Genomic DNA, 13,817 nt, shown 5'->3' with positions numbered 1-13,817 from the left:
GATCTAATTACTCAGTGTTCAATTCATGGATATTATTTAAACTTTTGCTTGCTTTAGTGCTAAATAGACTATATGAACTGTTATATTTTAGAGTCATGTGAGTACTATGAAGTGAACACCAGTGCTAGTTGATTACATGATGTATTGATAGCAATGTTGGCATGAATTGATTCAAAAATAGCTCGTTTGCTTCATGTTATTGAGATTGTGTTTATAGCTTAGTTTACCTTGGTGATGTCTAAGAAAATCACCAGAATGTCATTAGATGAAGTAGCCTGTATATGAAGTGGAATTCAATTGATTAATTTCCTTCTAAGTTAAGTAGATGTGCATTATTTCCCCTTGGCTGATTATTGAATACTTGCAATAGTTTAGAGATAATTTCAAAGTGTTGTCTGGGCAAACAAATCAAAGCTTCGCTGGGCTTAAAGATAAGCCATCTCAGGCTATTATGCGAACAGCCTTCGTGAATCTGGGCTTCTCAAGGGATTCGAGCCCAGGTGTTGGAGTCTGTCGCCTGGGCCTCCCTTTCGTTTGCCTGATCCAAACTTTGGGCCACTTTTGAGGCCTGTCAATGGTCCAGTCCAGTGTAGAAATTGGGCCACTGAACTTTTTCAGTTTACATATAATTAAGTTCTTTTTGTTAGGGATATTTGATCATTAAAAATTGTAAGTTAATCTCAAATGGTTTATTTTAAAATGTTAGAAGTGAACTTCGCCTAACGCAAATCACATATGCGGCTGACCTCAATGATGGTGTATAAAAATTGATTAGGATTTGGGATGGCCATTTAGCAAACTCCACGGTTCTCTCTAAAATAATATTACGTTAGAATCTTTAAGCTCGGTTTTAATTAAAGTATTTTCTTGAACTCGGGTGTGCATTGATGCGACCCAAATCCAAATCTCGGTGAAGTCGAAATTGTGTTGACAATCACGGGCGCATTGAATGCGACGGGGTTCGAAATGCGTTTTCACGACATCGTAATTCTTTAAAAATAAATAATGATAGAAAAGAGATTCACAAATTGAGACGAGCCTCACCGCACAAAAAAAATGTGGGGCCCTCAATAAATAATTATTGAAATAATTAGAATTTGGGATGGTCGTTTAGCGACCTTCATGGTTCTTCCTCCAAAATAATACTACGTTAGCATCTTTAGGCACGATTTAATTAAATTACTTTCTTAAACTCGGGTGCGCATTGATGCGGCCCAAATCCAAATCTCGACTAAGTCGAAATGTTTGACAACCACGGGCGCATTGATTGCGACGTGGATCGAAACGCATTTTCACAACGTCGCAATTCTTTTTTTAAAAAATAAATAACAATAAAAGCAGTTTACGAATAAAAAGCACATAAGTTAGCATGTATTAAAATCAGATAAAATCAAATACAACAGTTAAGCGACCGTGCTAAAACCACGGAATCCGGGAATGCCTAACACCTTCTCCCGGGTTAACAGAATTTCTTACTCGGATTTCTGGTATGCGGACTGTTAACAGAGTCATAAATTTCCTCGGTTCGGGATTCAGCCGGTGACTTGGGACACCATTAATCTCTCAAGTGGCGACTCTGAATAATTAATAATTAAATCCCATTCCGATTGTCCTTTAAATGGAAAAACTCCTTTACGCTCTTGCGGGTGTAGAGAAAAAGGAGGTGTGACATCTTGCACATTAATTTTAAGTTGAAATAATAATTCTATATTTAGTACAAGCTTTGTATCTGACCTTATTTGCGAATAATATACATTATTATAGGTCTATTTAATTAAATTTTGTGTATAATTCAGTTATGGTAGGTATTCTTTTTTAAGAAAGAAATAATTAAATAAACATTTTGTATCTTACATTTATATTATATTAAAGGAAATAGTATTAAAAACGCACAAGAGGACAAAGGAAAAAGACAAGAAAAATTAAGGTTTGGTGATTAACAAATTTTAAATAACCACAAAAAAGTTGAAAATTAAAAAATGTCAAAAGCTAAAAAATGAAAGATTCGTATCATTTCTTCAGAACTCACACATACAAATTGATTTACTCATGCCTTTTTTAAATATTAGGATTTCATATACATAAAAATTGATTTACTATGATAGTCTTTCCTTACAAAATCTTTATTTAAGCAACTTTTCTTTAGGGTTGGCTTCTCTACATTGCTTAGGGTTTAGCTTCCACACAAACTTCTGCAGAGTATGGCTCCAAACTATAACTATATCAGCGAAATATCAATGTCCAAAATGAGTTGGAATTTGAAGGTTCGTGTTTTTAGATTATGGCACATTCCAGACTGCGAGAAACCAGAAAATTCTAATTCAATTGAATTAATTATTCAAGATGAAAAGGTGCATACTCTTTTACATGTTGTTATTTTTTCGAGTTGTGATGTATTTTCTTCAATTTATGCGCCTTACTAACTTAAATTTCGTTCCACATTTTTCATTTTAGGGAGATCGAATTCGTGCAACTATTGGAAGAGATGTTATACATATTTTTAAAACAAAAATATATGAAATGAGATTGTATGTTATGAAAAACTTTGTGGTTGGACCAAACAATCTGAAAATTAAGACCAACAAGCATAAATTGAAACTGACATTTTCTCATAGGATGAGTGTGGATGAAATTAGTGATCCACAGTTTGTTTGAATATCTTCAACTTTATATCCATATGAAATATATTATTATTGTTTAAGTTCTCACCTCAGCATAATCAACCCTTCCACCGGCTTCATTTATGGTTTGAATAGCTGAATTTATCAGCTCTCTGCAGTTGACCTGTCTCTTTTCTGCCTCAACTTTGGCTTTAGACATTGTTAGGCTAATAGACAAAGCCTGTAGAATGGTAGAAAGAGTAAAAAGTTTCAATTACCACAAATGTCACCCCAAAAAAACCAAACTCTGCCTTACATAAAATTGCCAGAGTACGATTAACCTCTGGATTTGAAATCACTGCTTATATACTCGGTATTGACCATAATTTACAAGAACATTTTGTAGTCTTAGTAAGAGGGGGAAGGGTTAAGGATTTACCCGGTGTGAGATATCACATTGTTTATAAATAATTTTATAGCGAATGACTATTCATCTATTGTATTTTCATGCAAATAGGGGGCAAGAAAACTCTATGGAAAGATGGTGGTTTAATTCGATGTTGTTTAAGAAGGAGTTCGAACGCAGGTGTGGGCTAAATAAATCAATGGGCAGTCTTGATCCTATTGAAAATACCAATGAAGATCCAAATCGAAAAGTGAAAAACATTCATAGTTGGAGGAAGAGAGAGCCTTAGCAGGAAATCGGTTTTTGCATATGCATTGCCGCATACATTTTGATTCTGAATAAGCTAATGTTTGACATAATTCATGTTCCTTCATCATTGCATCAATACAGAGGACAACTTTTGAAAAAATACAATATATCATGAGCATTTGCTACAAAAATATTCCCTTAAGCACATGTTTTATATCAAACAAATTGTATAGTATCATTAGTTTTCGTGGAACATTCATATCAAACAAATTGTATAGTATCATTATTTTTATGGACATTTATTAGGAGATGGAATGAAAGTTTTACCGGAGTCTTAAAATATTTTTAATGTTTGGTTGTAAAATGGTATTAACATTAACATATTAAACTTTACGGTGTAGATCGTGTTTTTAATTATCCGCGCATCGCACGGATACTAATACTAGTTAAGTTAATAAACGAAGAGGCAATTACCCATTTACATAACATATACATATTTTTTTCAAGTAGTCAAATCCAAAGCAAATCAAAGTCGAGAAAGATAGAAGTGAGAAGTGGAAGGCTGTTAGATCTAATAAAGAAGGCAATTAAGGCATATTTATCATCGGCAGGGGCAATTCGATAAAATTAGTGGATTGCTTTACTGGGCAATTCGATAAAATTAGTAGTGGTTAGGGGGTGAACTTTACGGGACAAGTGTTAGTGTGTTACTTGTGTTTGCCTCTTCGTGAGGTTGTTCTCTCGATATTTTGTACTCTCTTTTTATATAGTGGATTGCTCATATCTACCGTAGATATAGGTCAATTGACCGAACCACGTTAAATGTTTGTGTCTCTTTTGGTATATTTCTAGTTTGTTATCTGATTTATCGTCGTTCAAGGTTTGTTTTGCTAGCTTCCGTATAACGCCTGATTTCTGCGATCATAACATAAACTTCATGTGTCCATGTTCTCCGAGAATAAAGGTCCAAATTTACCCTATAATTTTTAACTATGGTTAAAATTAATCTCTGGTTGAGCTCCAGTACAAGTGAAGGGCAAAAATGTGACTTTTTCCTAATGTTGCGAGGATAATAATATACCAAAAATATAACAGAGGATAGAATTGCTTAATTTCGAATGATAGATGGCCAAATCTGACCCTTTTAAAAGTTAAAGAAAGATTTGATACATGATCTTTTGAAATTTTTTGTATCTCAATAATTTTTTTAATTATTTTGCCACTAAGTAGATTGTTGATAATTTCATACATTCAAATTTATTCCACCACTTGAACCCTTCAATATTTGGGGATTAATTTTACAAAATAAGAGTTCAACTTAGTATTTGCGTGGGGAAAAAAAGGCAAGGAAAATAAAAATAACATCTCCAACACGTTAATTAGTGGGAGTTGGAAACTTGGAATTATAATCTTGGAGAAGGGCCATCAATAAAACTTGGAGAACAAGACAGTGGTAGTATTGTAACTCCTATAAATACATGTAATAAGCAAAAAAAGTGTAAAACCAACAAAACAGGGTAGTATCTTGTTCAACAATCCAATAGCAGAGAAGAAGAAGAAGAATGGGTTTAATAGGGACGACGGTGACATTCATGGCGGGCACTGCCTTCGGAGTTTACTTATGTCAAAATTATGAAGTTCCAACCCTAATCCAACTCAAAGAAGCTGCCATTGTCAAGGCCAAAAATCTGGAAGAGACCTATATTACATATGGCAAATCCAAGCAGGTGGTTAGTCAACAAGATCAAGATCAAGATCAAATAAACTATGACGGAAAAAAACATTAATTAATTAGTGGGAATCATCTATTGGGAGAATTTCTAATACTCTCTTCTTTTGTTTTTCTGGTTAGGGGAGGGGTAGTTTTTGGTTTTATTCGAGTTATTATTCTAGTACAGTACATAATTTAATATCTCATGTTGTTTTGACTTCATCAATTATCAATTCAGTTTCTTTGGTCGCGAACTATTATTTGGTGTTTCTGTGTTTTAGTTTTTTCTTGATTTCTGTATCCTTGTTAGTGAAAAAAGGATGCACATGGAGCCTTGTTGCTAAGGGTTTTCTGCTAAATTTATGATTGAGAAATCGGAAATTTTTGATACGCTGCTTAAATTTATTTATTCCGTCCATGATTATATATGTCAAACTGTCGAAAGACCTCATGGTATTATTACTTCAACAAATACTGGCAAGTAGTTGATACAAAAGGAAGCAAAATTCATACTCTACACAGCGTAAAATTCATTGTATATTAATATGGTCGTAACTTATAGAGGATGTAGGGAATATGAAGAAAATATAGCAATATGAAGAATTTCACTAAGTAAACAGCAAACATATATACGACAATATGTTCAACGAACTTGAATTAACGTCCAAAAGAGGCACAACCAACAGACTGCAAAGAATATAAACTTTATAATTCAAGAAAACTGAAAAAGAGAAGGCATTGGAAAGATCATTCAACATGCAAATCCAGGGTTATTTCAGTTGAAAAAAGTCATACTGAAAATATACACGTCAGAACCAATCACATGACACTAATCATAATGAGAAACTTCAGTTTCAAAATTTATCTCATTCTGAAATTCTACCAAATTTTGGTAACAGCTGCTTGCTCACTTGAATCAAATAAGCCTTACTGAATAAGAAGGTTTGATCCTTCCCAAGGAAGTGCATTTCCTACACTAGTTCAAATTGAATCAAGTCTTTAAATGCCCATATAACATAAGGGACTATAACATTTTTACACTCTAGATGACTGCAAACATTCTACTTCTAACGCATAAGTCTGTAAAGAAAAGGGGGAATAATAAAATTCTAGAATGCCATCAACTTTTCCTGGGCACCCACCTAATGAATCAATGTGTCTCCTTCCAACTATGTCTTCTTGATCAGGTACCCAACCAAAAGACCTAAAAGACCAACCAGCACGACGAATAACATTGAGAAGCCGCCAGCATTGCTTTTGCTGATTTCTTTTCTTATAAGCTCCTGCAAAATGGTAAAGTGAGAAGAATAAGCAGAAAAATGCTGGAACAATTGATAATTCCGAATGCTGTCGGAGGAAGAGAATAATTAAATCTAGAGGTCACTCTCCTCTTTTGCATCTTTCCTAAACCAACAATCGAAAATACTAAGGTTTCTTAAGGCACTAATTGTTTTCTGTTCTCCAGCCACAATTCTTGATTTTTGGAATCTTTGTGAATCTCTTCCTTTCACTCAATTACACATGAAGAAAGGTACAAAAAGTAATTAAAAAAATAACTCTTGGACGTGCTTCAGAACATTGCACCATTTGAGCAGCAGGTACCAAAGGACCATAAACTTATGTACAATATAAAAAAACTACTTATACAGTCATGATTTTCGCATGGGTAAACATTATTTGAAGGTCTTAACTCTTTTCTTCTGTAGAAATAGGGACTCTGTAGGCAGGGGCGGACCTAGTGCATAGGCTACGGGTTCCCGGGAATCCAGTAACTCTTGTGTAGACCCTGTATTTATATTAAGAAATTCACTAAATATTGGTAAATATCTGACTGTGAACCCAGTTATTATTGCATATTAATCTAAAATTACGAAAAGGAACCCATAAGCCTCAAATCCTGGATCCGCCTCTGTCTGTAGGCACCCTTCATCCAAATATAAGATCACACCATCTTTTTTTGATAATTAAAGATCACATAATCTAAATGAAATTGATGTGCAGTTAGCAAAGAAAATATCATATTTCAACCTACAGCATGGACCATGCAACTCAATCTAAGAGATGATAAGTTTTCATAGAACTGGAAAGTCAATGGAGCAAAGAGAAAAGTCAAATATTTATGTTCCTAATCACACTGTACTAACAAATACTCATGCTATATAATATCTAACTGCTAGCATGTGCTTCCAAGTTGATAATTATAGTATTTATTAAAGCACATAAAACTTCCCAAAAGTACTCCTGAGAACAACTCGTTTTATGGCGTGTATATGATGTCACCTCCTCACGATAATCGCTCACAGATGAAACCACTCAGCCCTCTGGTTCCTTCCCCTCTTTTAAATCCATATTGACTAGGAACTCAAATCTATACTGATGCATATATGGTCGAGAAAAAGGTTATCAACCACTAACAACCGCTTCAATCAGACTTTTATTGTTCCATATGTAAACAACTAAGGAGATTTCACATTAATATCTCCCGAGGTTCTGCCAATTTAGTACTTTCAACTAGGGTAACCAAGGAAATTTTACCAACCAGAGTGCACTAGCCCCCCCCCCCCCCCCAAACAGCACCCCATATACCTTCACATCCAAGAAGCAACAGGAATTCCCTCCATCATTTCAAACCAGTATGTTTTGAAGAGAAAACATCACCATCACAAGGAATAAAGTAGTAAAGTAGAAGCTACTTGAAGCGTCATCACTATTATAGTATTGTTCACTAAAAGTTTGTTATTGCTTTCATCATATTTATCAAACCAAAGATGATTTCTCTCAGCCACTAGCAGGCCTATATTAAATGAATTTTGCCAATAGATGGAAAAGAGTAGAACTCTATAAAGCAAAGTCAAAAAGTGAACATAATAGCGGAAGATTAAAAAATTCACACTGTCACTAAACATACCAATTCCTGACGTAATTTCTGATTTTGTTGAAGAGCCGAAGCTTTCTCCTCAGTCAACCTCGAAATCAAAGACCATGCCTGAAGTGAAAGTATTTGTTAAAGATTGCTCAAAAACTAACTTGATAAAACAGTCTACAGTTGAAAATAGATTTGCCAAGCAACAGTTATGGGAAGCAAGGATATTCAATCATCCAGGAAAAATCAGCAGCAGAAAACTGCGCAAGCTGCTAATACAGGTCATATGAGTTCAGCTTCATTTTTGAAAAAAAATGAGGAAACAAGTATGTCCCTGACGATCAATGAAATCAATTTAGGGGAAACGGGAAATACCGAACTCATTAACTCACGTCGGGGCTCGCATGAAACCTAAAGAAAATGCCAAAAAATTAGACAACACAGACACGGTATTTCTCCCATATGAGAGTGACAAAACTGAAAAGACATCCTTTTGGTTTAAAAGTCCAACAATCACTCAGTCAGATGGCTCGAGCTCTTATTTCTGTACTAATGCCAACAACTCTTAAGTTTTAACTAGTTAATTGACTACTTTTATAAGAGACAAAGTTGATTATCTCCTGCAGTTCCCTTTTGATATTTCACGCAAATATCTCATTGTTGCCTGGTTAACTTTCCGCTTCTTCCTCTACAAGCATCATTATTGTTTTCAAAATTTCTTCTGTAGATTCTGCCGTCAAATTCAAAAAAAATAGATTTGCCTATTTTAACATATCAATAACTGCCCATCAAATTACGTAAAGAGCTCCCAAAGTGTTTGATGATTTAGAAAAATCTGATAAGGGTAAAGAGGAAAAAAAAACAAAGAGAAAGATCCCTCAGGATATTTTAATTAGTTAGAATAACCAGAATCTAACACAACAAACAGACCATTATACTCATTATCAGCACGACTAATTTACCTGGAAGATCAGCAATTACTTTCTAAGGAAACAACTTCATAACATGATAAATCAGGATGTCATCCTCCCGGTCTTTAACACCAATATGGCCTTATCTTTGTTTTATAGAATAAACAGAAAAGGAAGTAGGAAGACAAGATTCTTAAATGCTTACTCATTTTCCTAACATTAGGTAAAATTATTCATTGCACCTGGAACAACATAAATCATGTGGTCCCGCAATTTGTTAGCCTTACTCATTACTTCTTTCTAACTTATCATCTCAACCCTTTCTGCCCTCATAAATAAAGTCCCATCTCGAAATGTCCAAAAACATATAAGCAACCAATTAGCCATCATCACAGACACCGTGATCAAGGCAACAGGACTATCACACATCAACAGCTCCACAAGTAAGACTTCCCGGAGAAACGTGTCAACTCTTGAAGACTTGAACAACCAAGTGGACTATTGCAATGTGGACAAATCTCTGTAGAGTTTTCTTTACACATCAAAGAAAGATATCCAACAAACACATACCTGGCCTGATATACTCAATTGTAGGCATGATTTACGAAAATTCCAAATCTGTATATCATATGATACACTCAATTGTAGGCATGATTTAACGAATTCTGGAAGATCTACTTATAACACCGAAATCCTTCTATTATGGGTAAGAGATCAGTGTGTAAGGAAATTAAAGAGTTCAGGTAGCATGGCTTGGAGGCGAAGGGAATGAGTCCATCTGACTCACTTGTGTCTCGGTTTTGGACTTGTGTCTCGGTTTTGGAAATTGACCTGTGGACATGCTACTGTCAACATTTGGGTGGTAGTTGTAATGACAAGTCTTGGATTTGGCGCTGGAATCTGTATTGAGGTTCTTGGTTAAATTTATCCATCTTGGAAATTTTCCATAAGGGGTCCCAATGAAAAGCAAAGAAAAAGGGGTATCAAAAATAAGAGGGAGGTCAAAGGAAAGAAGAAAAGATTGAGACTGTAATGATGAGCTGATAGACTATATTGTAAGGAATTATTACAGGAAGGGCAAAATTACTTAAGACATGCCTTCTAATTCGAATAGTCCTTTAAGATACATCACTTAACTCATACGACATCCTTTAAACCACAATCATGTCAGCACAAACTATAAATTTCATTCCGATTCTACCCTACCATATATTTGGCTTTGCTTAAATCTTAAGACAACAGAGATAAAGAAAGCAAAAGGTGGCTGGTTTCAACCTTTAGCAGGTAGACCTTAGCCATTGCTATCTCTAGCTGAAACCATTACCCTTCCTCTGCTGCAGCCCTCATGCACCAGTAAAGTCCCCTTTTCCCCACTAAGCTCATGCCCCAGTAAACCCTTCCATCCCCACCCTTGCCATACGTTCTCTTAACAATATTCGGCCCTGCCATCAACCTCCACTTCTCCCACTATAACCCAACAAACCCCAGCCCTTTCCCCTCCCAAACACACAACCCCCTTTGCCCACCTCTCCAACTCACACGGCCTGTCCGGTTCCCGAAGAGTGCAACCTCCACCACCAACATGTCTATCATCATCAAGCATTCAAGTAAATTCTCAACTTCCAATCTAGTTCTAGCAAAATGATGCAAATTTGCAGTCGCAAATTAACTTATTTTGGAATGAAAGAGTAAGTATTCTCTCTTTGCGCTCACGTAAGGAAAAAGGGAGAGATTCAGAATAGATGCTGAAATGGCACATAAGGAACTCCGCAATCCTGTGTTGATATAGAGAAGAAACTGTGGGGGTTTTGAAACCATCCAAGAAAGATCCCAGATAAATGTGGGTTCGACAAGTAGACGAACTTTACAAATATCTGGTAAGGGAAACGAAGGAACCTGTCAAATTAGACCGAATCTAGAGACCATTGACCTTTAACTATCAGGACGAGAGGAGGCATTTGGCCTTTCGAATACTACTGGAAAAGGTCCATTTAGTTTTGCTATAAATCTAGAGGGAATTAATTCACCTAAATGTCAATAGAGAAACCCAAGTTATCACCCCATTCCGTTAGCAAACAAGCTGCTATTAAGAGCATTACGACAAGAACATTTTTTATTGCACTGTGAGATCGAGACCATTTCCTTTCCAAAAGAATTAATAAAATGCCACTTCAAAGAGAGTAATTATATGAAAATGATAGTCTAAAAGATCCGTCCCAAAAAGCGAATAGTTCGCTCACCTAAACCTTGTTTCCTAGAGCCAAACTAAAGATTTAGCACACTTGACAGTGCGAGAAAACCTTAAATTGATTATTTCTAAGACAATACTGAACCACTAGTCTGCAGCATGCATGCACAGATTGAAGCAATGTTCTTTATATGGAAGAGCAATAATAAGTTTCACCTCAGAAGGGGATGATTTTGCTTTGGGCTCCTCCAGAGATCGTGACACCTGATAATAAGGTCAAGAAAAGAACTTTAGCCCAGAGTTGAAGAAGAATCACAGAAAAACTACAAATTATAGACACTAACCGCTTCTGGAAGGGAAGAGCTTTTACTCTCATCTTCAGTCAACGAGGCCCTGGGGGAACCACCTTCTTCAGACCCTTCAGGAACTGGAGAGGGAGGATTTGCGGGAACATAAACAACCCTCAATTTAAATTCATCAATAACTTTCCCATCCTCCTTATTGAACTACAGGCAAATGGACAATACCAATTTCAGTAAACTATAATACTAAAAGAGCCCGAAAATGGTTGTAAGCAACTCACCATTTCTGTAGTAATGTCTTTATTACTTGTACCGCTGGGCGCTATAACACTCTGAATTAGAAACTTGTCCTTGCACTGCATATCAGGAGGTGCCTCTTTCTGTGCTTGCATTGTAACTACAAAATCCACACAATTTATTTAGTAAAGACTCAATTCAACCATAATTTGTTGTTTGCATCTAAGACAGTCTCCGTCAAATTCTTGAAAGTAATGGATTAAAAGGCTTGACAAATAGAAGGAAATGTCGTTACCTGTGACATTGCATGAAGAACCAGGCAAAACAACACCAGCATTAGGCCTAACACAGTACTTCTTGGGGTTGGTCGTCTTAACCTTTCGAACACAGAATACAATAAGTACACAATTAACATAACAGGGGTTTATTAAAAATTAGGCTAATTACTTGTTCAAATAGTTAGTTACCTTGAATGCAATGTATTGATCAGTCTTGTTACTTAATTGCAAAGAACATGCACTCTGCTTCCTCAGCTCAACTTTACAATACAAAATCAAACAAACCCACGAAAGAGTTAAAAAAAAAAACCAAATCAATACCCGAATTAATCAAAACTCAGCTAAATAAACAGCCGAAGAATAGAAAAAGGCAGGACTCTCCTCTTCCCAATGGTTAACGTTTGCCCAAGAAATAAAAAAGAACAGAAACCAAATTCGATAATCGATTAAATAAGCAAACCCATCAAATGAAAAACGATAATTGAATAATGGAATTGATAAAATCTGAAATTAAAATAAATATGATAGCAGATTACAAAAAAAAAAGGTATGTGCTTACATGGGAATTTGAGCTCTGTGGGATAAATATTGATGAAATCACCGCTGCTCATAGTCATGGTTATAAGTCTCAAGCCAAATTTGAATTGAAGATTGGGAATTTAAGAAATTATCTAGGGTTGTTTTTTGGGTTCGTACTAATAAGAATGATCGGAATTTTTAGTCAGCGCATGAAGAATTAGAAACCTGACAATGAAAAAAAAGATTTTTTAATTATTTTCTTATCTGGGCTTGTTTTAGTAGATTTGAATATTAATTTTTCGAGACTTTGGTGGATGGAAATCTTCTCAAGTTTTTAACTTTTTTTAGTTCCACTATCGCCCTTGGTTTTATCCCTAGATTTACAATATAAAAGAGATGGAGGAGATGTGCGATTTGAGGGTATAAATGTAAATGGAAGCAGGTTAGAGTTGGATACACTCTACGTTGTTATTGGTGTTTGAGTTGGCAAAACTCTTTTGCATGTGCTACCAACCCAAGCGGATGTGTTTTTTTCTCAAATTTATTTTTGGGTTTAGTTTTGATGAAATTAAACATAGGATAAGTATTACTCGTAGAAAACATATTGAAGAGATACTTTTTTATAAGTAGGGAAAAAGGAAAAGATGGTTTTAATAAAACTATTTCCTTTGTTTGAACGGAAAAAAGGTCAAATATATCATTGTACTATCAGAAAAAATTTAAATGTATCACTCGTTATATTTTGAGTTCAAATATCAATGTCACGTAGGATTGGATGTCCACCTTGGACAAACTTAACAAAAGAGGAGTATATTTGAACCAATCGTATTACAGCAGGAATATATTTGAACCCAAAATATAACGAAAAATATATTTAAATATTTTTTTATAATACAAGGATATATTTGGCCCTTTGCTGTTGTTTGATTTGCATAGACAGCTCCCGTACGTAAAGAGCCCAGTCTTGCACCGAGGATCGAACGAAAGACATAAATGTGGGTGCGGGTAAGTTTTTTTCTTCTAAAAGTGTAAATCATCAATTTGAGGTAGGTAAAACGTAAAATAGTGATAGGTGACTGAACCTTTGTTAAGCAACTTATTACAATTTGCCCCAAAAATATATAGAAATGAGACTTTATTTGGACAAAGAAAAAGATGGAGGAAATGTTTACTCTGAATCCAAAAGGTAGAAGGTTATCCTCTCCGTTTCAATTTATATGATATACTTTTTTATTTTTTTGTTTAAAAATAATATATAAAAATAATTTAGCTTAGATTTTTTATTTTACACATTTACCCTTATTGAAAAGCATTTATAGCAGTCCTCTCGGCGTATGTTAAGCTAACGTACGCCGATCTTGGTTATGGCTAGAAAGAAAACTCGAGTTAGACCTAAGAAACAACAAATTAAGGTTGATGACAAATTTCCAAAGCTAAACACCATAGGAAAGAACTCAGCAGTGGTTATGAAGTCTATTTTTGGAGCTTCGAAGATGCAAATCAAATCTATCAATCTGGCACATAACTCCATGGAGATGCTTCAGGATCAGTTA

General features: G+C 35.2%; 1 protein-coding gene across 1 annotated transcript; it reads right to left on the bottom strand.

Moving 5' to 3' along the window:
* Nucleotides 1-5,802: 5,802 nt before the first annotated feature.
* LOC107794807 (vesicle-associated protein 1-3-like) lies at nucleotides 5,803-12,548 on the bottom strand. Its single transcript, XM_016617338.2, has 8 exons — nucleotides 12,305-12,548; nucleotides 11,935-12,005; nucleotides 11,763-11,844; nucleotides 11,512-11,627; nucleotides 11,273-11,434; nucleotides 11,145-11,192; nucleotides 7,875-7,952; nucleotides 5,803-6,249 (listed from the first exon to the last, which is right to left on the bottom strand). Exons 1-8 carry the CDS (start codon nucleotides 12,360-12,362, stop codon nucleotides 6,136-6,138), a joined length of 729 nt encoding a protein of 242 aa, XP_016472824.1. The 5' UTR covers nucleotides 12,363-12,548; the 3' UTR covers nucleotides 5,803-6,135.
* Nucleotides 12,549-13,817: the final 1,269 nt, after the last annotated feature.

Source organism: Nicotiana tabacum, chromosome 7, assembly GCF_000715075.1.
Source record: "Nicotiana tabacum cultivar K326 chromosome 7, ASM71507v2, whole genome shotgun sequence".
Classification (NCBI taxonomy): Eukaryota; Viridiplantae; Streptophyta; class Magnoliopsida; order Solanales; family Solanaceae; genus Nicotiana; species Nicotiana tabacum.
This window is presented reverse-complemented; position numbering and strand designations above follow the sequence as displayed.